General features: G+C 38.6%; 1 protein-coding gene across 3 annotated transcripts in view; it reads right to left on the bottom strand.

Moving 5' to 3' along the window:
• Positions 1–18,143, bottom strand: part of LOC108290359 (collagen alpha-4(VI) chain-like) — a 106,758-nt gene extending 88,615 nt beyond the window's left edge. For 2 of the 3 annotated variants that reach the window (XM_017510149.2, XM_037731933.1), the window contains exons 1-3: positions 18,006–18,143; positions 17,807–17,895; positions 2,700–2,788 (exon numbers count right to left, since the gene is read on the bottom strand). In XM_017510149.2, the coding sequence (XP_017365638.1) occupies positions 2,700–2,775 (76 nt within the window). In that variant the 5' untranslated portion in view covers positions 2,776–2,788; positions 17,807–17,895; positions 18,006–18,143. The remainder of the gene's footprint in view (positions 1–2,699; positions 2,789–17,806; positions 17,896–18,005) is intronic. The other variant, XM_037731932.1, reaches the window with a different exon arrangement.
• Positions 18,144–23,873: the final 5,730 nt, after the last annotated feature.

The following is a 23,873-nucleotide window of genomic DNA, read 5'->3' as shown; positions in this document are numbered from 1 at the left end:
CATGACTCAGGCCAAGGCTTGACTTTACCTATTGTCTTCATCCCCTACTCTAACCCACTTCTCTTACTCCCTTACAGATTTTTTTTCCTAAAGAGTACTTTCTCAAAATAATGCACTCAAATCCGTGTCCCAGATTCTGCTTCCAGGGAATCTGACCTATGACATCAGCCTTCCAGCTTTGATTTCTGTACTCACTAGCCACCACCAGCCCCTTTTAGTTTGATCCTTGGCATTCCTATAGGTGTGGTTCACATTTGTCTTTTTGGCTCCCTGAACTCAACCTGCACTATGTAGCTACTTCTCCCCAACCCCAGCTACAAGCCTGGAAACCACCATCTCAACAGTGACCCGGCTCATTTGTACCCCACCTGGGCCCATCCTGGCCTCCAGCATGGAAGAGATCAGACACCAAGTGGCTGCAGGAGTCGAGCAAATTTCTAACCCTCTGTCTCTCAAATTGCATCTCTCTAAAGAGTTTACCAGATGCCCTGGTCTCTTCCAACTCAAACTTTGCTTTTCTGTGATAATACGTACAATGTGGAGTAAGTACAGGGCATATGTAGATACAAAGAAGAGGTGATTATGATCGATCTATTTGTCAGCAATCACTACGATTTCTCCCCACTCCCATACCTCCTGCTTTGATTAACTATGATGGCGGGAGGAGGATATAAATTACTAATGAGAATACAAACAAAAGCAGAAACCAACAGAAAAATGGGCTTTAGTTCAGAGTAGCTGAAAAGCCAAAAAAAAAAAATGATTATTCCACATTGGTTAAAAGTGTCTTGCCCTTGGTTTTGTGCCAGGAGGGTTAAAATACCGAACGAGGCTGGCCCTGCACTGTCTCTGCAGCCTCAGCTCTCTGCCCTCCCCACTTTGCTCTCAGTTCCAGGCTCCCTAGGGCAATGTCTCCAACTTTCCATGTTCTTACTTGCCACTGGATTTTAATATTCTTTCTTCTCTCCAAGTTTCTCTATCTATCTATCTTTTGGTAAATTGTCATAGGATCATGTTCCTTTGTCTTTGTTTATAATGTAACTTTGTTCATCACTATGCTTATTTAATTAATGGCAATTTCCCCAACTAGACTGTGAGGTCCATGAGAACAGATAACCATATATTTTGTTCGTTTTTTCACTACATAAGTAGCTAGCATAGAATAGATACCCAAAAATATTGAGGGAGGAAAGAATAGAGGAAAAGGGAAGAAGGAAAGAGACAGCACTTATAAGGATGGAAATCTTGAACATTAATGAAAACAAATAATGGAATTTAAATTTTAGTGCTAGAAATAATTATATGAGACTGTAGCTGCTAGATGTGTGGCAACTGAGCACTTGAAATGTAGCTAGCATAACAGAAACTGAACTTGACATTTTACTGAATTTTGATTTACTTTAGAGAGTCACATGCAGCTGGTGGCCACTGTATTGGACAGCACAAGCATAAAATAACAAATCCAATTCAGTCATCTCACAGAGAAGGATAATAAGACCTGGAAAGGCAAAGTAACTCATGTAAATCCATTCAAAGAGCCAGAATTAAGACCCAGTTCTCCTGATAACTAGTCTATACCCTGAACTGCCATGAAGATTAAATTAGAAATCCATACTACAGAAAGGCAAAGACCAAGTGAGAGTCTGGACAGAGAGGACTTGGGGAGGTTGGAGCACTTAATCCACTTGTCACTTCTGGAGTCCTGGGTTCCACCTCTCAGAAGTTTGCATAACCTTGGTCATAAAGCCAAGTGGAACCTGATCATGGAAAAAGCAGACAATAAATGAACTTCTGGTCCTTTAAGCTTTATTTCCCTTCAGTCCTCCAAAATGCAGTCTTACTGGGAGGAGAGAATTCAATGACTGTTACAGGAATGGCTGACTGGCTTATCACAACCCTTAACATCTCTTTCAAGGGTGATCAAATGCAAACCAGGAAGTATTTCCCTGACCTTTCAAATCAGAAGAAACCATACAGCTGTAGAATATTTTTCAGGCAAGTAAATTTCAGTTTCATCACATGCAACTTGAGGGATGTATTGCATTTTCATAGATTGTCACTTTCTTAACCCCTCCACTAGTTCTTTGTAGTTTTAGAAGGTGTTTGAATCATGAAAAGACTGTCACAGCTTCTGTTCACAAGTGAAGAGAGCTAAAAGGAAAACTGAGAGAGCTTCATCGGTTTTTTTTTTCCCAACAAATAACAGCCTGTGTAATTATATTTGAATATTTAAACCTCAATATTGTCTCACTGGGACTTCATGCTACTCAAACAATCTTCGCCTGATGAGACTTTCATCTTGAAAAGTCCCAACAATCCATTAAAATAACTGCAAAAAATTGCAGATGTGCCACTCGCACTCAGTGAAGCGATCGGTCTTGTGACGATAATTACCCCTCAGAACAGCTCTGCCAAAGAGAAAAGGCAGAATGCAGAAGAGGCTCCTGTTTACAAAAGCGTTTGAGAACCTAGTAACACACTTCAGAGTTTGGAACTTTTTAATATGTATTTTTTGTTGTCATTTGGGGTTAGGTACTGAAAAAACAAGTGCCCACCATTCACTATAAGCTCCCAGATTTTGACTAAATTCTCCTTCAATGAATCGATTCCCTCTTATTAATTAAAGCTTCTGTAATATTTCCTTTTAAGATGGTCACTACCACTAGATGGTTTTCGGCTTAAAGAATGGCATATATTACCGATCCTCTGTGACTTGATGAAGCCAAAACCAGCTTCAAGGAGGATGATCCCCCAAAATGTCTTCCACGCCTCCATTCTAGATGTGGACCTAGAGAAAAAAAAAAAAAGGAAACCTTGTAATTTAAAAATGTGCCTTCATGCACTTAAAATGTGTCCATCACATTGAATATAAATTAAACCTCATAAAGTTGATTTTTTTAAAAAGTATAAGGATGTCTTTCCCCACATGTTGCCACATGGTTTCACTTGTGCAGGGAAAATGGTCTTGCTAAGCCAACTCTGGAAGAATTTTGTAAACACCCAGAGTGTACACCTCAGACTTCACTATTTAAAGTTGTCCAGATGTGGCTATAAAAGGAGAAAGCATACAGGACATGGCATAGAACTTCCATTTCACCCATGGCATTCATTTGGTGGGTCATAAACATTTCTGAATGATTTTGTTTATATATTTATATAAGAGTGGGATGACCTGATAAACATTTGTGGCATGCTAAAATATGCAGATATCTCAGGAGCACATCTGCCTGGTCAAATCAGCCTAGTCGGAAAATATCTCATACATCCTCAAAAAATAAATAAATAAAGCAGAACATCGGACCTCCCTCCCCAAAGCTTAAAACCATTTACAAAGGGATCCACGGAAATTGTCTACTCTCAATTCCATTTCTATTTTTTTACTCTAAGAAAGTCCATTTCTTTAAAACTAAGAACATGTTAATCCCATTGAATGAGAGGTTCCAAGTGGAACAGGGGATACCTCATCTTTCTATTCTTAGCCAGCCAAGCTCACAGCTGTTTTCAGCAGAATGTATGTGGTTAAAAAGCAGACTATTGGAGACAGACTGCCTGGGCTTGACTCTTGATCCACTACTTAATAGTGGATCTTAGGTAAATTGCCTCACTTTTCTGTGCCTTGGTTTCCCCATTTATAAAATAGGGGCAATAATAGCACCTACCTTATAGTGTTATCAGGATAGAGTTTGTTATTGTAAAATATTTTACCCATTCTTGGCACATAGAAAGCACTCTTTAGGTGTTTTTTAAATAAAATAAACCTTCTCGGAGCCCCAATATGTAAAAGTTAAAAAGGACTCCTCCATGTCTTTGCTATTGTGAATAGTTAAAGCACATTCTTAAACAAACCAAAGAGTTTAAGCAAGAATCTCTACCATGTCTAAATCACTTTCTAGTCTTGGGTTCTTTAAATAGAATATTGTATGGAAGTGATCATCACAACACCCAGAAATAACAGACACCTAACAGCTCCATTTCTCTTTCCAGAAAGTGTTAAGAGTAACCACCTCAACTCCCTAAAAACACATATCTACTGTTGATTCAAAACTCTGAGATAACCACATTTATTTTATTTCCTTTATTATTTACACCAACACAAAATACTGGGAGAAGTCTCGACTTTAAAGGAAGCCCATAGGCCTTGATTCTGGTTTAAGCTTGGCTATTTGCTCTGCAGACTTGAGCAAGCTCTTTCACTTTTCAGGCTTTATGTGATGAGTCTAGAGGGCTTAGCGCTGATTTGAGCCAACTACTATATTGGCCACTATATTACAAACATCTCCCAGGGAATTAGTCCAGTGTTTTTCCAGTAGATAGATGTGCTATAACTAGATTCCTCTGTTCCTCAGTTTCTACGTAACCTCCCACTAGTGCCTCCTCCAGGAGGTGTATAAGCAATTCAAGGAAAGATACTTTAAGACTTTAGATATCCTATCCTCCAATAAACTTTTACCCAAGGGTAAAAAAACTAATGCATGCATCATAAAGAATAGATTTCTCTAATGAATTAAGAACTGTATGAGGGTAAAGGGCTTGAGAGTCTGAAGGTACAAAAAGTAATCCAAAATAAATTAATGTATCATCATCATCAATGCAATAAAATATTACACTTCCAATTTTGAAACACTTTGGTTAATTTAGTGGAAAACTAAAATTTTTAAGTAAAAGTTCTATTATGTAAAACCTAAATATAGATATTATGTCTACATTTTCATTTTCCATCATGTCCCAATTATTACTATCCTTGCAATTAGTCGTTAAAAAATAAGCATTTTTAGTTAATTATAAATAAAGCACTAGAGCTGTTTATGAAACTCTAGTGGGAAAGTCAAAATGATAAACATTTATAAACAGTTGTAAACATACTACAGTGGTGCATGTCTGTGTTATATCAATGAAGAGTTAAATATCTATGTATTAAGGACTTAATATCTACATGATATGTACTATTTCACTAAGATTTTTATATCTGATTTAAGCTGCTGAAGAGATTTTGCATTTGAACACATGGGCTCCTCATGGAGGCAAGAAATAAAGCCATTAAATGAAATGCAATTAGATAGGGATAGCATAGAATATGGATTCTTTCTGGAAATAACTCCAACTCCAATAGTTTTGCAATAGAAAAGATATTCCTCAGATAGTTAACCGTAATACTCTACTTTTTAAGATTCATTTATTCAGTTTAAAAATTACTTTGCAACTACCGGAATAGCAATTGACTCAGGAGGAATCATCAGAGATTGCTAAAACCATTGGGTAAAAGTTTGTTAGGTAACAGAATATGAATACATTTTCAAAGTATCTTCAGAAAAATTACTTATAAATTACAAAGGGCAAAAAAGTACCATTACAATGGAGAAGGCTGATGGACATGACTTAACCAAGTGATCAATTACATCAATAATAATAGGATAAACCAACATCACGTAACTCCTGATGTTATGAATGAGAAAACTTAACATCACTTACATAGTATTTCTCCTTAAAATCCATGACCTAAATCTGATAATGAGAAAACAGTCACATTAACCAAAACTTGAGGTTAGCCTAAAAAATAACTGGCCTGTGCTTCTCAAAAATATTAATGTCATGAAAGACAAAGCAAAGGAATTGATTCAGATTACAGGAGTCCCAAGAGACATGACAAAAGCAATTCATGATCCTGATTTGGGAAAAAAAAATGTTATAAAGGCCATTGAATGAGACAGTAGACAAAATGTTAATATGGGCTGAATATTATATAATAACACTGTATCAATGTCATGGAGAAACCCGTTTCTACAAAAAAAAAAAAAATACAAAAAATTTTAGCTGGGCGTGATGGTGCACGCCTGTAGACCCAGCTACTCAGGAGACTGAGGTGGAAGAGTTGCTTCAGCCCAGGAGGTTGAGGCTGCAGTGATCATGCCACTGCACTCCAGCCTGGGCAACAGAGTGAGACCCTCTCTCAAAAAAATACCGTATCAATGTTAAATGTAATGACTTTGATTATTGTATTGTAGTTATGTAAGAGAATGTCCTTCTTATTTAAAAATACACACTGATGCATTATGGAGCAAAGGGCCTTACTATCAGCAACTAACCCTCAAATGCTCAGCAAAATTACAATCATTCATAGAGAAAGGAATAAAGCATTGCAATACATTTGCAACTTTTTACTGAGTGTTTATTGTTTGCCAGACAAAAAGTCAGGTGCTAGAAATAACAGATTAAAAGAAACCATTCTTTTCCTCAGAGAACTAGTGGAGAGAGAGATGGATAAATTATAATATTGTGGGATAAGCAAAATAATATAGAAAGCTATACAAAGTGCTGAGGAACACAGGATGTGAGCACCTCTCTTCACCTGGGTGAAGAGTATATAGAGATGATGATGCCAACGTGAAGACTTGAAGGATGAGTAGAAATTTGCAAGTGAGAACGTGAAGAAAGGGAGTTCTAGGAAGAACAGCATGTGCAAGGACACTGGAGAGGTTCTAGACACTCCAAATAGAGGCCACCCACAGACTCAGGAGCTCAGGTTTAGGAGTGCTGGGGATGTGGTTAAGCCTTCATTGAGCTCATGCACCTGTGCTATCCAAGCTCTTAAGGCTTGATAAGTCTCATGGAGATCTTTGGTTTTTCAAAATGGCTGAACTTAAAAGGGGGGATAAAAGAGGGGACCCAAGCAGAATTCCTCAGTCTTCAAAAATAAACCTCCTTAACTTCATTTAATTAAATTAGCAATGCTTTACATACCAGTCTCCTTCAATGTTTTTGTTATTCCTCTGTGGAATCCTCAACTATAAAATAGGAAGATTTCGTTTCTAATGTCCTATGCCAGTGACTCTTAAACTTCAGTATTGCATCAGAGTTACACAAAGAACCTATTAAAACCCAGTTTTCTGAACTCCACCTCCAGAGTTTCTGATTCAGTAAGTGTAGTGTGAACACTTAGAATCTGCATGCTGAGCTGGTCTGAGGAATCATACTTCAGAAACCATTCTTAGGCCAGGCATGGTGGCTCATGACTATAAACCTAGTACTTTGGGAGCCCAAGGCAGGAGGAATGCCTGAGCCCAGGAGCTGGAAACCAGCCTGGGTGAAATAAAGAGACCCTGTCTCTAAAAACATGTTTTAAAAATTAGCCTGGCGTGGTGGTGTATGCCTGTGGTCCCAGCTTCTCAGGAGGCAAAGGTGGGAGAATTGATTGAGTCCAGAAGTTGAGGCTGCAGTGAACCATGATCATGCCACTGCACTCCAGCCTGGGTGACAGAGAAGGAAGGGAAAGGAAAGGAAGAGAAGGGAAGGGGAGGAGAGGTGAGGGGAGGGGAGGGGAGGGAAGGGGAGGGAATGGAGAGAGAGAGATAGAGAAGGAAAGAAAGAAAGAGAGAGAGAAAGAAAAGAAAGAAAGAAGGGAGGAAGGAAGGAAAGAAAGAAAAAGAAAGAAAGAGAGAGAGAGAAAGGAAGGAAGGAAGGAAGGAAGGAAGGAAGGAAGGAAGGAAGGAGGAAGGAAGGAAGGAAGAAAGGAAGGAAGGAAGGAAGGGAGGGAAGGAAGGAAGGAAAAGAAACAAACAAACTAGTGTTCCATGCATTTAGCATGCAGTGGCTCCTGCCCAGGCAGGTGTCTGCCCCACTTGCTTTCAATGGCCTCTTTAATTCCATATGGAGAAAATCAAGTGTCTATTATCAAGTAAGTGAGGAAAGAGAATAAGTTATTAATTTTAAAATGTTTTTTTAATGAAGTAAGAAGAAGCTTCAAAATATTTGGATGAAATACCCAATGCAAATATATAAAATTAATTTAACACATTTTTTCCATTTTTTTTCTACTTATTCACTGAAATCCAGAGCTGTGTTCTCTCTTTTCTTTCTGTTCATTTTAACAGGGTTATTACAAGAACTGGACTTTTGGCTTTCTTATGAGATAGTCTTGCAGTGTACCACATCTGGGCAGGAAGCTCCAGAAGGCAAACAATTGAGAAACATGAACAAATTCTTCTGTACACATCATGTTAAACTCTACATAACATGTCTGACAATAAAAAAAATAAAACAGTAAACTAAAGTTTAGCCTTAATTTATTGAATAAACATTAACATTTGCTTTCTGTACTCATTCACAAATCTTAAGATGGCTCAGATAAATCTATAACTTTGTTGTAAAATATTTGAGGGAGGCTATGTCCAACATTTCAATGACAATTAATGTGTCAGTAGGCCCAGAAAAAAAAAAAAAAAAAGATGCAGAATCTTGGAGCTTTCCTCCAGAGAAGGGTAGGATTACAATGGCAGAGTTCAGCAGAGCTCTGTGCAAAGCAGTAAATGGGTATTGATGGCTATGACACTCCCATCAGCTGTGGTCATTAGGAGACTGGCATACAATTAATTTGTGAGGCGTTTAAAATTTTGGAACACTACACTAAGAAAATAAGAGAAACGACCAAATAAATAAAATGAGAAATGAAAGTGGTGACATTACAAGAGATGCTTCAAAAATGAAAAAAAAATTTTAAGAAACTATTATGAACAATTACATGGCAACAAATTGGATAACCTAGAGGAAATGGATAACTGCCTAGAAAAATACAACTTACCAAGATTGAATCAAGCAGAAATAGAAAGCTCGAACAGATTTATTTTTAATCAAGAGATTAAAGAAGTAATTTAAAACTTTCCTAAAAAGAAAAGTCCAGAGCCAGATGGGTTCATGGTTGATCTATCAGGCATTTAAAGAGTTATTACCAATACTTCCTAAACTCTATCAAAAATAGAATTAAAGGGAATGCTTCCAAACATATTTTTATGAGGCCACTATCACCTTAATATCTAACTCAAACAAAGACACCACAATTTTAAAAAGCTACAGGTGAATATCTCTAATGAAGATTGATACGAAAATCCTTAATAAAATACTAGCAAACCAAATTCAACAACTCATCAAAAAGATTATACATCATAACCAAGTGGAATTTATCCTTGGATGATTTAATATACACAAATCAATCAATATTATCCATCACACTAACAGAACAAGAGATAATAATAACATGATCATCTCAACTGGCATTAAAAAACGCATTTCACAGAGTTCAATATCCTTTCTTGATAAGGAAAACTCTTAACAGTTTAGGTATAGAAGGAAAGTTCCTCAACAAAATAAAGATCATTTATGAAAAACCCACAGCTAACATTTTAATCAACAGGGAACAACTAAAAGCTTTTCCACTAATCTGGTATAAGGCAGGGATGTCTACTCTCACCACTTTTATTCAACACAGTCCTGAAAGTACTAGCAAGAGCAATTAGTCAAGAAAAAGAAAGAAAAAAGTCATCCAAATTGGAAAGAAAGAAGGAAAACTATTTCTATTTGCAGATGGCATGTCCCTATCCATAGAGAACCCCAAAAATTTCACACACAAAAAAGTTAGAACTAATATATAAACTCAGTAAAGTTGATACAAAATCAACCTACAAAAATCAGTAGCATTTCTATATATAAAACTATGAACTACCTGAAAAAAAAATCAAGAAAAAATCCCATTTATAATTGCATCCCAGAAGTAAAATACTTAAAAATCAATTTAACGAAGGAGGTCAAAGATTGGTACACTGAAAACTATAAAACATTACTGAAAGAAATTGAGAAAGGCACAAATTAAAAGCAAGATATCTAATGTTCATGGATTGGAATATTAATATTGTTACCCATACTACTCAGAGCAATAAACAGATTTAATGCAATCCCTATGAAAATTCCAATTCACAGAAATAGAAAAAAATAATCCTGAAATTCACATGGACTTACACACATAACAAACAAACAAACAAAAAAAAGCCAAAGCAATACTAAGAAAGAAAAACAAAGTTGGAAGCATTATACTTCATGATTTAAAATGTATTACAATGTCAAAATAACCAAAACAGTATTGTACCAGCATAAAAACAGAAACATAGACCAATGGAACAGAATAGAGAGAACCCAGAAATAACTCCAAACATAGAGGGTCAACTAATTTTCAACAAGAATGCCAAGAGGATACTATGGGGAAAGAATAGTCTCCATAATAAATGGTGCTAGGAAACTGTATTTCTACATATAAAAGAGTGAAATAGAACATTTATCTTACATTATACACAAAAATCAACTCAAACTGGAAAAAAGACTTGAATATAAGACTGGAAACCATAAAACTCTTAGAAGAGAAGATGGGGGAAAGCTCTTTAACATCGGCTTTGAAAATAATTTTTTTGGATATCACACCAAAGGCTCAGGCTACAAAAGCAAAAATAAATAAATAGGAACTACATCAAACCAAAGCTTCTGCACAGTAAATGAATGTACAACAAAATGAAAAGGCAATCTATGAATTGGAAAAAATATTTGCAAAGCACATATCTGATAAGGGGTTAATATCCAAAATTTGTAAAGAACTCTTACCACTCAATAGCAGAAAGATATTACACGGCGGGTTTTTAAACAGGCAAAGGAATTGAACAGACATTTCTCCAAAGAAGACATAAACATGTCCAATGGATATATGAAAAGGTGCTTAACATCACTAATCATCAGGGAAATGCAAATTAAAACCACTATGAGACATTACCTCATACCCATTAGTATGGCTATTACCAAAAAGACAAGAAATAACAAATGTCGGTTAACGTATGAAGAAAAGAGTATCCTGGTACACTGTTGTTGGGAATGTAGACTGGAACAGCCTGCCTTAGTCTGTTTCCTCTTGCTTATAACAGAATATCTGAAACAAAGTAATATATAAAGAAAAGAAATTGATTGCTTACATTTACGTAGGCTGAGAAGTCCAAGGTTAAGAGACCACCTCTCGTGAGGGCCTTCTTGCTGGTAGGAACTCTCTTTGAAGTCCCAAGGCAGCACAGGCATCACATGGTGAGAGGGTTCAGCGTGCTAGCTCAGGTCTCTCTTCCTCTGCTTATAAAGACACCAGTCCCACTCCCATGTTAACCTATTAATCCATTAATTCAAGAATTAATTATAATCAAGATTATAACATTCATGAGGACAGTGCCCCCATGACCCAATCACCTCTTAAAGGTCCTACCTCTCAGTGCTGCCACAGTGGGGATTAAATTTCAACAGGAGTTTTGGAAGGAACAAATATTCAAACATAGCACAGCCATTATGGAAAACAATATGGAAATTCCTACAGAAATTAAGAATTACCATATGATCTAGCAATTCCTCTTCTGGGTATATTCTCAAATGAGAAGAAATCACCACTTGGTCAAGAAACATGGGCACCACCTGGTCCCATGTTTCTTGCAGCACTATTCACAATAGCCAAGCTATGCAAGCAACTTGAGTGTTCATCGACGGATGAATGGATAAAGGAAATAAGAGATAGATAGATATACAATGGAATATTAGCCTTAAAATGGAGATCCTGCCAGGAAATACGTGAAATGCATGAAACAAGCCAGACACAGAAAGTAAAATCTTGGGAAGATGTAGGTCAAAGTATACAAAGTAACAGACAAATAGGATGAGCAAGTCTAGAGAGCTATGTATAACATGAGGACTGCAGTTAATCAAATTGTATTGTTTAGGGGAAAGAACTATGACATTTGCCATGCTGCATTGTCATTATCTCCTTATGTGTTTCCCTCACTGGCCTGGGAACACACAGAAGATGGAATTTGGTCTTAAAACTCTCTGTAGTGCTGGATACATGAAAGAAAACTGATAAACCTTTTCCTCTTATGATGACTATATAAACAATTGGGCATGTAGTTTTGCAAAACAGTTAAAGAAAGATAAAAAAATAAGTAAAAATATATGCTTGAACAAATTGCTGAATGATTTAATCCAAGGGAAAAAAGAATATTTACTCAGACTCTTTCCATTTATGTGTGACTTATAAGCTTCATTACCACGCATTTCATAAGCTTGGCTATCTTTGAGTTTTCATTCAGGAAGGCTGCCTACAATCCGCTAAGCAGATTGGGCCTCTCCAAAGGCCTTGGGCAGGTCAGGACACTCCTGTCACCCCCACCCTTCCTGTCACCAGAAAACATAGAAAGTGCAGGTCATGCTAGTGAATAAAGACAAGACCTGGGCCGGGCGCGGTGGCTCAAGCCCGTAATCCCAGCACTTTGGGAGGCCGAGGCGGGTGGATCACGAGGTCAAGAGATCAAGGCCATCCTGGTCAACATGGTGGAACCCGGTCTCTATTAAAAATACAAAAAATTAGCTGGGCATGGTGGCACGTGCCTGTAATCCCAGCTACTCAGGAGGCTGAGGCAGGAGAATTGCCTGAACCCAGGAGGCGGAGGTTGCGGTGAGCCGAGATCGCGCCATTGCACTCCAGCCTGGGTAACAAGAGCGAAACTCCATCTCAAAAAAAAAAAAAAAAAAAAAAAGACGAGACCTGATGACCACCTGCAATTGTCTAATTTGGCATCCTATACACAATTCTTTATTTCCTTTATATTCTTTAAGAAGTTTGCTCCAGAAACGGGAAAGTGTAGTGTGCTTCAGTAAAAAAAAATTGCACAGAACTTGACTTTGAATTTTCTAGTTCAAGTGTCAGCCCTGACACATTCCTGTTACATGACTTCCTGCAAGTCTCCTGAACTCTCTATGCCTCGGCTCTGTCAGCTATAAAATAAAGGCAATGATGACTTGCCATTGCCACATGGCAGTTATTGTGAAGATGGCAGGAGCTAATGGGGGAGGATGGACTGACAAGGCTACAAAATTGGAGATGTTACCAACGCTTTTGCCAAGCAGTAATCTACAGAACAAAATCCCAAAAACTTAGTCCTCTCTCATTGATAGAACCAAACCTTAGCATTTTTTATTCTTTGCTTGAATCAAAGAGCTGACTACATTTTTTGCTTCATTATGCCTAGGAAATAACCACACTATGTCAAAAGTGATATTTTGATTGTAGCAGACTTTACAACAATGAGAGACAGCCTCTTTAAATTGTTGAATCCAGGTACCAGATGTGATACTCAACTGGTGTCAGTGTGGTCACTTGGGTGAAATAAGCTCCTTAAAACCAGCTGTCAATAATTCCATTAAAAAGTGCACAAAGGACCTGAATAGATATTTCTCAAAAGAAGACATTCAGATGGCCAACAGGTATAGGAAAAAAATGCTCAACATCACTAATCATCAGAGAAATGCAAATCAAAACCACAAGAAGATATCATCTTAGCCTAGTTAGAATGGCTACTAAAAAAAAAAAAACAGACAAAAAATAACAGACACTGATGAGTATTTTTTTTAAAAAAAAAGAACTCACATATACTGCTGGTGGGAACATAAACTAATACAGCCATTACAAAAAACAACATGAAGATTTCCCAAAAATCTAAAAAGTGAACTACCATAAAATCCAGAAATCCCACTACTGGGTATTTATTGAAAGGAAAGAAATCAGCTATCAAAAAGATACCTGCACCCCCATGCTTACTGCAGCACTATTCACAATAGGAAAGACGTGGAATCAACCAAGTGCCCATCAGCAGATTAATGGATAAGGAAAATGTAGCATATATACACAATGAAATACTATTTGGCCATAAGAAAGAATGAAATCCTGTCATTTGCAGCAACATGGATGGAACTGAAAGTCATTATCTTAAGTGAAATAAACCAGGTACAGAAATATAAATACTTACACATGATCTCACTCATCTGTGAAAGCTAAAAAACATTGATCTTGTGAGGTAAGAATAGAATGATATTTAAGAGAGGCTGGGAGGGTGTGGAGGAAGGGGAATAAAGAGAGGTTATGTTTGTATGGATACAAACACACAGTAGATAGAAGGAATAAGTTCTAATGTTTAATGACAGAGTAGGGTGTCTATAGTTAACAATGTAATGTATATTTCAAAATAGCTAGAAGAGAGGACTTAAAATGTTCTCAAAATATAGAAATGATAAAGCTCAAGGTGATGGATATCTTAAATACCCTGACCGGATCATTACACCTTCAATGCATGTAACAAAATGACACCTGTTCCCCTATAAGTAGGTAAAAATACTGTGTATTGATTTTTGTTTGTTTGTTTCTGAGATGGAGTCTCGCTCTGTCATCCAGGTTGAAGCACTGTGGCATGATCTCGGCTCACTACAACCTCCGCTTCCAGGGCTCAAGAGTTTTTCGTGCCCCAGCCTCCTGATTAGCTGGGATAGCAGGCCTTTGTTGCCATGCCTGGATAATTTTTGTATTTTCAGTAGAGACAGGGTTTCCCCATTTTGCCCAGGCTGGTGTTGAACGCCTGAGCTCAAGTGATCCACCCACCCCAGCCTCCCAAAGTGCTGGGATTACAGATATGAGCCACCACATTCAGCCGATTAAAAAAAAAAAAAAAAAAAGTGTTCTTTGAAATTAATCTGTCTCTAGGATCTCAGTTTAAAATAACTAAGTGACATTGAACTATTCTTTCTACAGTTTTTTTTTAATGTTACATGGTATATAATGAGTTTTTAAAAGCCATATTGAAAAATTCACTAAAGGCAGCAGCGCAAACCTATGCGGCCCTCAGAAAGGTAAAGATATTTCTTTATAGATTGCAAGATTCATTGACTAGGCTACAAAACTTTGTGATGGTCGCATAATTATACCTTCAAAGCTGTATATCCAGAAACTGACCATCTCTCACCATTTCTGCTGAAACAGCCCTAGTGCAAGCCACCATCGTCTCTCTTGCCTGATGACTGCAAAAACCACCATGGGTCTCCCTGCTTCTAACCTTTCTTCTTGAAGTCTCTTCTCAACATACATCCAGAGAAACTCCTTTTAAACTTAAGTTACTCTGACCAAAGCCCTCCAGTGGCCCCCAGTTTTACTCAGAGGAAAAAGACAAAATAGCCTGCATGGTCCTATGTGATCTGGTCCCTAGTTTTCTCTCTGACTCATCTCTCACCTTTGCTTATACTCTAATCACTTTGACCTACGTGCTGTTCTTTAAATAAGTCAGATACACTCCCTATTTAGGGTCTTTGCACTTGCTGTCTACTCTGCCTGGAAAGCTCTTCTCCATATCTCCATGACTAATTCCCTTATCTCCTTCAAGTCTTATTCAAATGTCAGCTGCTCAATAAGGTCCATCCTGACCACTCTATTTAAAGTGCTCACCTTTGTGCTCCCAGCACACTCAATCCTCCTTAGCTTGCTCTGCTTTTCATTTCACCCTGCCCTGAATCACCTTCTAACATGCTATATAATATTTGTCATGGTTATTAGTTATCTATTTGACATGTCCCCACTTCCAGCTACAACATAAGCACCAAGAAGAATCCTTTTGTTTTCCATGATATGACTCCAGTGCCTGGCATGTAGCAGGCGCTCAACAAATATTTGTTGCATAAATTCATTTTGTTTGAAAAAAACAGACTTCCTGTACTTAAGACAGAATGTTCTATAAAAAGGTTGGAAGGACTCTTGGAAAGATCCCTAGAACTCCCATTATTTTGGTAAATGGAGGACTCAAAGCCTATTGGGCTCTCTTTTATACTTTAATTACTATTATATTTTTAGTCAATTTGTATTAAAAATTTAACCAGAACAGCATAAAACTAAACACATGGCAGATATGTGGAACTAGCAAAACCAGGCCATAGGCATAGTATTTGAAGGGGTTTTTGTTTAAGAGCTCAGAGAAATCTAAAAGAGCAACCAGGCTGTGATTGCAACCAATGCCGAAAGAGGCAGGGGGAGATATGTTCAGAAAGATGAATCTAAAAGTCACAGTTGGCAGGTCTCAGTGGCTCAGGACAGCAGTCCCAGCACTTTGGGAGACCAAAGTGGACAGATCACTCGAGGAGTTTGAGACCACCCTGGCCAACATGGGGAAAACTCATCTCTATCAAAAATACAAAAATTAGCCAGGCATGATGGAGCACACCTATAATCCCAGATACTTGGGAGGCTGAGGCATGAGAATCTCTTGAGCCCAGGAGACAAAGGTTGCAGTAAGCCAAGATCGCGCCACTGCACTCCAGCCTGGGCAACAGAGGGAGACTGTTGCAAATAAATAAATAAATAAACTCAAAACCACAAAAATTCGTTTAGATAGTGAGTGGCTCAAACATAAGATACAAGATTAGGTTGGAATGGTTGGGCAAGACAATTTCCTGCAGGATCTCTTTCAAAGGAACCATCTTTTTAGCCTCACAATATTTAAGGCCAAAATATCAGGTAAATATTCGTCATCACTTCACTTTCCTGTAATTCTCTCAATGCTTCATATTTGCTGTTTTTGCAAAATGTAGACGGGGCTCTACTACTATAGCCCAGTGGCAAAATAAATGCCTCCATAGACCTTTCAAAGCTCATTCCTGTGAGTCAGACTACCAGACAGAATTCTGTCTTCAAAGGCTACTGGGCTACATTCAGGGGCTGAAATTTAAAAGGGCCCTTCTATATTTTTTGATACCCTGAACCTATGTCTTAACATCTGAAGATCAATACAAAAGAGATCAAAAGAGTGATAGATTTTTCTCCTGTGGAATAATTCTCAGCCAATATTTGATTCTTTTATCCCATAGAAGTCATCCCTGATAGTCATCACCATTCCTATGTTTGCTTAGTGAATTCAAATGTAGAAGTACCAACCCGAGGCATCTATAAATTGCACGTGAAGTCTAATTTTAATCAATTTCACATTAACTTTTATTGAAGTGCTCAATAAAAATAATCATTTTCTTGAACCCTAGTAAATTATATGCATGCTGAAGTGTTCAGGGAAAAGCATATTGATGTCTACAATTAACCTTAAAATGAATCAAAGTACAAGATAGATTAATGGAGGGGTAGAAGAATAGATAAGTGACAGAGCAAGCATATTAAAATGTTAATGATGTAAGCTAGATCCAGAGTACACACATATTCTCTATGAATTCTTTTAATTTTTCTATAGGTTTGAAAAATTTTATTTAAAAATTAAGTAGTTAGCTTATTTATTAAAAGTATATATGGTAGGCCGGGTGTAGTGGCTCACGCTTGTAATCTCAACACTTTGAGAGGCCGAGGTGGGCACATCACCTGAGGTCAGGAGTTGGAAACCAGCCTGGGCACATGGTAAAACCCCATCTCTAACAAACACACACACACACACACACACACAAACTAACTGGGATTAGCTGGGAGTGTTGCTGCCTGTAGTACCAGCTACTCTGGAGGGTGAGGCAGGAGAATGGCTTGAACCTGGGAGGCAGAGATTGCAGTGAGGTGAGATCATACCACTACACTCCAGCCTGGTCAACAAAGCAAGACTCCATGTTAAAAAAAAAAAGAAAAGAAAGGAAAAGAAAAGTATATATGATAATCAAATGTAAAGAGAATGGTAGTCAAACTATGTGAATCCTGGGAAATTAAACAGAGGAGATTCACTTCTCAAAATTGCCCCAATTGCCTCTGGGACTACTCTGAGAGGGAGAGTCATTTTTTATCTGAGTTTTTTATCTCTACTACGTCTGTTTAGTCATTAAATACTTGATGTTTTCTTCTTCCTTTGGCCTTACCATTGTAAACTAGTCTCCAATTTTAAAGTCCCCCAAAGCTTTGTATCAATGAAATAATTCATAAAACCTGCATGAGTCCCCCATAACATAAGTCAAGTTCTTCTTTCCACACAGATGGTAAATCCTAGATGCATTTCCAAATATTTCATGCCTTCCTGATCAATAAGTGTTCAAAGAGTTGCAAATCCCCTTTATCATAGTTTTCATTTTAGGTGTTACTCTTTCTCTCATATCTAACGAGTATTCTTTTTTAGAGGGTGTGGTTTTTTAGGGAATGTGTCCTTTTTTTAGGGGGTGTGGTTTCTCTTACCTCAATTTCTCTTCATTTCTTTGCTACTAACGATCTTTCTTTCAAAAACTCTCTTTTTCATCTGTTTATACTTTTGTATGGCTTTGTCTCTTTCAGCATGTGAATGAAAGATAAGAAATGCATTTGCAAAAATAAATAGAAATAAACTAAAAAACACCAACCCATAAAACTATTCCTGGGAAAAGAAAATTCCTCTTACCTGGCAAAATCTTTCAGGCTGGTCACTTCAATTTCTCTTTCTTGTCTTCATTACTTAAGAAGCTATGATTTGAGCCTCAGGAATTCCCTAGAGCACAGGAAGCCTCAAGGGCACAATGACACTTCAGCTTTTCCAGTGTTTAATACTCTCCCAGGGCTGTGGAAGGAGAGCAAGGGGAGGAGCAAGGGTTGTGTTTATGGTAACTGACACATTGCTTGCACTCATACATGCTTTATTGCCATTAAATAAAAATGATTATTCACTCTGTAAACACTGGTCTTGAAAATGAACGCAAAAACATAAGAGACAGCATCCTCCAAAAAAAAAGAATAAAGTAATATAAATGAAACTACCCTTTTATAATTTTAATTAAAATTCTCAAGAATAAAAATTAATCATACTTATCCCTATTTCAATGTTTTAGTTTTTACCTAAAGTCTCTAGGCTGTAAGTTTCCTTGAAAGCAGGAACTGGGTGTCATTCATCTTTGTGTCATTCATATCCCCTGATATCCCATAGTAAACAGTCTTACACAGATTGAGTCTCAACACACCATATATAATGGATGAATGGACTAATGGATGAATGGATTCATGGTTGGATGGATTGATGGACGGATGAATGAATGAAGAAATAATTTAATGAATTAAACAATGACATATGCTCCCTGCATTGATATGCTTTACCTAGGCAGGGAAGCACAAATGTCTATATAAACCTTGGGTACTCTAAACTAGCCCATGTCAATCAGATTATAGATTAGGGTGGAGGTGTGTGTGTGTGTGTGTGTGTGTGTGTGTGTGTGTGTGTGCGCGTATCCATTTATATGCATAAGTTAGGGTAAGAGTTAAGCTGCTATAACAAGAAATCTAACAATAATATGGCTTAGAGGACAAAAAAGACTGTTTCTTTCTCACACTGTTTAGTCCAAAGTAGGTATTCCAGGTCAGCGAAGGCTTTTCTCTCCATACTCATTCAGAGACCCAGATGAATGCAGACATGTCGCATTCAACACACGGCATCCGAGGTTTCTGCAAGTATCACCAGAGTAGCCAGTGGGAAGGGTGAAAGAGCTAAGCCCAGGGACTTCCTCCTAAGCAAGAAAGGCAGAAATGGCTCACATCACTCCAACTACCATTCCATTAGGCAGAGCTTGGTCACACAGCCATGCCCAGCTGCAAGGAGGGCTTGGTTTCCAGCCAGGCAGCCCACGCTCAGTTTAACTCTATTACCACAGAAGAAGGGGAGAGATGATGGATTAGGAGTGAGGGGGTCAGCTACCATCACCATCATATTTTGTATACATGCTTATCACCACTATCTCAAAATCAGAGGACCAATACTTGGAATGCAGTGGTGTTTGGTTTCTGGCATAAGTATTCGAGGAAATGGGGTCAAATGAAGTTTCCTGAAATAAACTGTCGCTGAAAGATAGTCTGTCATTAACAGAGTTTAAATTTATGCTTCTCTGGGTTTTTCCAGGATTGCTAAATTTATACGGAAAACCTACAGTGCCTCCTACTCAGAGGATAACTTCCAAAATGATAGACTAGTTCATTCGTCATCAATGTACCCTTAATTTACCCATAATGTAAAGATAACAGGGGCAAAGTTTTGTTCTGCTTGGAAATAGAGTCACTTAGCATATAGCCAAGAAGCAATGTGTTTCCCAAATATTCCCATTCCCTCAAAGAAACGTTATCATGCATCGAATTCTTCAGCAAAAACAGTTAAGCTCAGCTACTTATTGCCATGCACTGATTCTTCTGCCCCTATCTTCTCAGGAAGCAGTGTTCTGTCCTCTGACTCACTCACCCAGTAACATTCCCTACCTCAAGTCTCTGTTTTATTCTTCCAGAGCCATCTGGAGTATCTTGGATACCAAGATGACCTTGAGCTCAAGGTCTTGAACTCTGTCTAAGACTGACCCTGGTTAATTAGAAAGGTCCTTATTTCTTCTGTTATTTCAGGGTTTTCACCACTTTTGTCTACTCTGTCTCCTGTCTTTGACCCTCAAGACATCTTCCTACTCTTTCTGGGTGCTATTCCCTCACAAGGGAGAAGCTGGCTGGTCTAGTTTGGATTTCTCCCAAAGCTGATCCTGAGACAAGAACTTGGATGTAGGTGATTTATTTGGAAAGTGATCCAAGGAAGCAAGGGAGGAATAGGTAAAGTAAGACCTGAAGAAAGAAAAGACAAGACGTGTGCTTTCATGAGTGTGCTATCTCTGTAAACAACTGGAATTCAATCCCACTGGGGACCTCTGAGCAACTCTATAAAAGGACACTCAGAACCGTCCCCATGAGAGACAGTTGCCAACCCTCAGTGGTTGAGGGTTGCCTTTGGGGCTGGAGGAAGTGCGTAAATCCCAGCACATCCCAGCTGCCCAGGAGGGAGGCTAAGCAGGCTCCCTTCTCCATGGGAAAACCCCTCATGCAGAGATGTTGATGCCTGGACACTCGTCATGGGAGGCAGAGCACATGCTCAGCAGCTGCCCCCATTAGGTGAGCTGAAAGACACACTGCAGGGTCCTGGACCAACAGAACCTGCTGCACTTGGCAACTTCCTCAAAATGGAATCTCCGCAGCCCAAGACCTCACTCACCCCCTATTTTCACCAGAAGTGGGACCAGATTCTTCAGATTATAGTCCATAACTCCATCCTCTTTGTTCTTACAAACATTTAAACCAAAATCCTGCCGGATGCAGTGGCTCATGCCTGTAATACCAGCACTTTGGGAGGCCGAGGCGGGCGGATCACCTGAGGTCGGGAGTTCGAGACCTGCCTGACCAACATGGTGAAACCCCCGTCTCTACTAAAAACACAAAATCCTGCCGGGCATGGTGGCACGTGTCTGTAATCCCAACTACTATGGAGGCTGAGGCAGGAGAATCACTAGAACCTGGGAGGCAGAGGTTGCAGTGAGCTAAGATCGTACCACTGCACTCCAGCCTGGACAACAAGAGGGAAACTCCTCCATCTGAAAAAAAAAAAAAAAAAAATTTAAATCCACTATTGCCCTCATCAGGGCTTAGTGGGTTTGTTTACTCCCTCATGGTTTCCCTCACTAAATTATGAGTTGCTCAGAGATAGAAATATCATCTTTACAATGATGGGCACATAGTAGGATCTCAACAAATATTCACAGAGTAAATCAGTGAGCAAATCATTTGAGGGTTGCCTTTGGGGCTTGGGGAAGTGCGTAAACCTCAATCATATGTTTAAACTTAAAAAAGACCTTCTGGCCAGGCGTGGTGGCTCGGGCCTGTAATCTCAGCACTTTGGGGGGCCACAGTGGATGGATCACTTGAGGTCAGGAGTTCGAGGCCAGCTTGGCCAACATGGTGAATCCCTGCGTCTACTAAAAACACAAAAATTAGCTGGGCGTAGTGGCGTGCACCTGTAATCCCAGCTACTTGGGAGGCTGAGAAAGGAGACTCACTTGAACCTGGGAGGTGGAGGTTGCAGTGAGCTGTGATTACTCCAGCCTGGGCTACAGAGCAAGACTCCAGCTCCAAAAAAAAAAAAAAAAAAAGCCTTCTCCAGCTTCCCCTTGTAACTGACATTGACATCACATTTCCACTTTAAATTACTTCTTGATGTTAGACTACAAAAGCTATGGTATTATTTTAAGAAAGACCCTGATCAAGAGCATATCTGACAGTTGGAGGGAAAAGAATCTCCCTTGTGAAGCTGTGTTTAAAAAAAAAAAAACCAAAACTGCTTTTGTTGATTAAAAAAAGACATAAGAAAACTTGTTTTCTGAAATCATAGACCATCGGAAACTTTACTGTTTGAAATCACATTTAATGAGAATGAAACGCCTCATTCTTGCCTGGAGGAGCTAAGTCATTTTAATACCAAAAAATACCCTGAATTTCCAGATGCAGAGCTACAGATAAAGGTTTTGCATGCAACATTCCACATTTATCTTAACTTTGTAGTTTCTGATGAAACAAGACAGTTTCAGGCTGAATGTCAACACTTTTATCCGCTGCCCTGCTTTGCTTTGAGCTAGCACACACTGCTTCATTTACATTTTACCTAAACCCCACCCCTCCCACAAATACAGTAACAAGCCTGTGTCTTCCTTTGTCAAGTGAGGTGCCTGCTGGTTTCTCTGACATGCGGTTCCCCTTGGTCACAGGTTAACCTAACATTGTTGAATAGTAAATATGCCCTTGGTGATCTTCATCAGATGAACTTTATCACGTCTAGTCAATTTGTTCATAACACAGATTAATCTATTGAAGTTGCTAGTGATTGCCATGAAAAGCACTTAGAGATAGACCCTGAGAAGGCTGGGCAGGTAAACTTCAGGTGGGAGCTAAGCCAGAATTTTTTAAGACCTGGAGGCTTTTAAGAGTATGGTAGACTTTTGGAAAGGGCAAATGTATGTGATGGACCTGAACCTAGAGTATAGGAAAGAGAGCAACAGCGAAACAGTCATTTGTTTTTGCATGCCTTAAGTGGTAACTACTCAACTTATGGGAAAATTCCATGTTCAGTTCCAGTGGGAATCGCTGACCACAGATCTCAGTCCACATACCACAGTCGGTCCAGGAATCGGGAATCACAGTTGACCCAATGCTGGCCAATCAGAGTTCTTCCTTAGGTTTTTTTTCCTAACATCTCTAGTTATGAAGCTTTACAGATGTGTGCTGAAGTTTCCTGTTGAGCTTTGTGGGGCAGCCAGCCTGACCCCAAAACACTGAGGAAGGCAGAGATAAAATCCTGAGAACATTCAAGTGACTGCATCCTGCCCTTTCCATGTGTTGGTGGCTTTTAAACATTTTGTTTTGTGTTGTTTTGTTTTTTTGGTTTTGCCCGGGTGTTGTCATTGTTTATGAGAATCAATATATTACCTTATTTGCTTCAACTAGCTCAATTTGAACTTTGGTCACTTATGATCCAGGATCCCTATGACTTTTGCACAGACACAATTTAAAACTTTCTCCAGGGTTTCATATTGAATGGAACTCTTACTTGAGTTTTATTCCATCTCTGCAGATGCAAGCCTACACCTCTTTTTGTCAGACAATGAGCACCATATAATTCAACCACATTTTCTATTTTCTTTTGCTACCAGGAATCAACCGAGAGCCAACTATAAAACCCAGTTGCATCAAACGTACATTCACAGAACTTATTCCTGGAAGGGATCTTACAACTTATCTAGTCAAACCTCTTATTTTTAAGAGAAAGCTGATGTCCAAAATAGTGATATGATTTGCCCAAGGGAAACATAAGCAATTAACAGTCATTTTCTTGGGTAACTGGCCAAGAAAATCACTACTCACTTTGCTCCTTTTATACCCTCTCAGCTCTTTTATCTGAAAACTGCCTTAAATAAAAATGTTTCCATTTTCGTCTTCACTGATGGGAGGGCAAAGGGTAGAGAATGAAGGAGTGACCTCAGGAAAGAGTGGCAGAGATAATGAGATTTAACCAAAAAATTAAAACTATTCAGACCCTACCAAAGCCTGGAAGTTTACATAAGAAATAAAGTTCACAGTGACTTCAAAAAGGACGAGATTATTGAAGAGCCAGGGAGCTTTAGGGCTGGAAAGAGAAGACTTGGTGCTAATCTCAAGAATTCCTAAGACTTGGTTACAGTTCTAGTGTTCTAAAACTTAAAGATCTATATTTCATTTGTACCTAATAGAATGAATCCAGCAATGCTAGTCACAAATTTGTAACATCATGTATTCAATAACAACTGCGTAAAAACCAGGCTGGGGCAGAATTTAGGATGTAAGCTACATCTCACAACAACATGGGTGAGAAATGGCAAAAGGAGAAACAATGCAATAAATGTAGTCTGTGATTCAGGGTACCTCTTTGAGAGATAACATACTAGCAGCCACA

The sequence above is a fragment of the Cebus imitator genome, unplaced genomic scaffold, assembly GCF_001604975.1.
Source record: "Cebus imitator isolate Cc_AM_T3 unplaced genomic scaffold, Cebus_imitator-1.0 Scaffold432, whole genome shotgun sequence".
In the NCBI taxonomy this organism is placed as follows: Eukaryota; Metazoa; Chordata; class Mammalia; order Primates; family Cebidae; genus Cebus; species Cebus imitator.
This window is presented reverse-complemented; position numbering and strand designations above follow the sequence as displayed.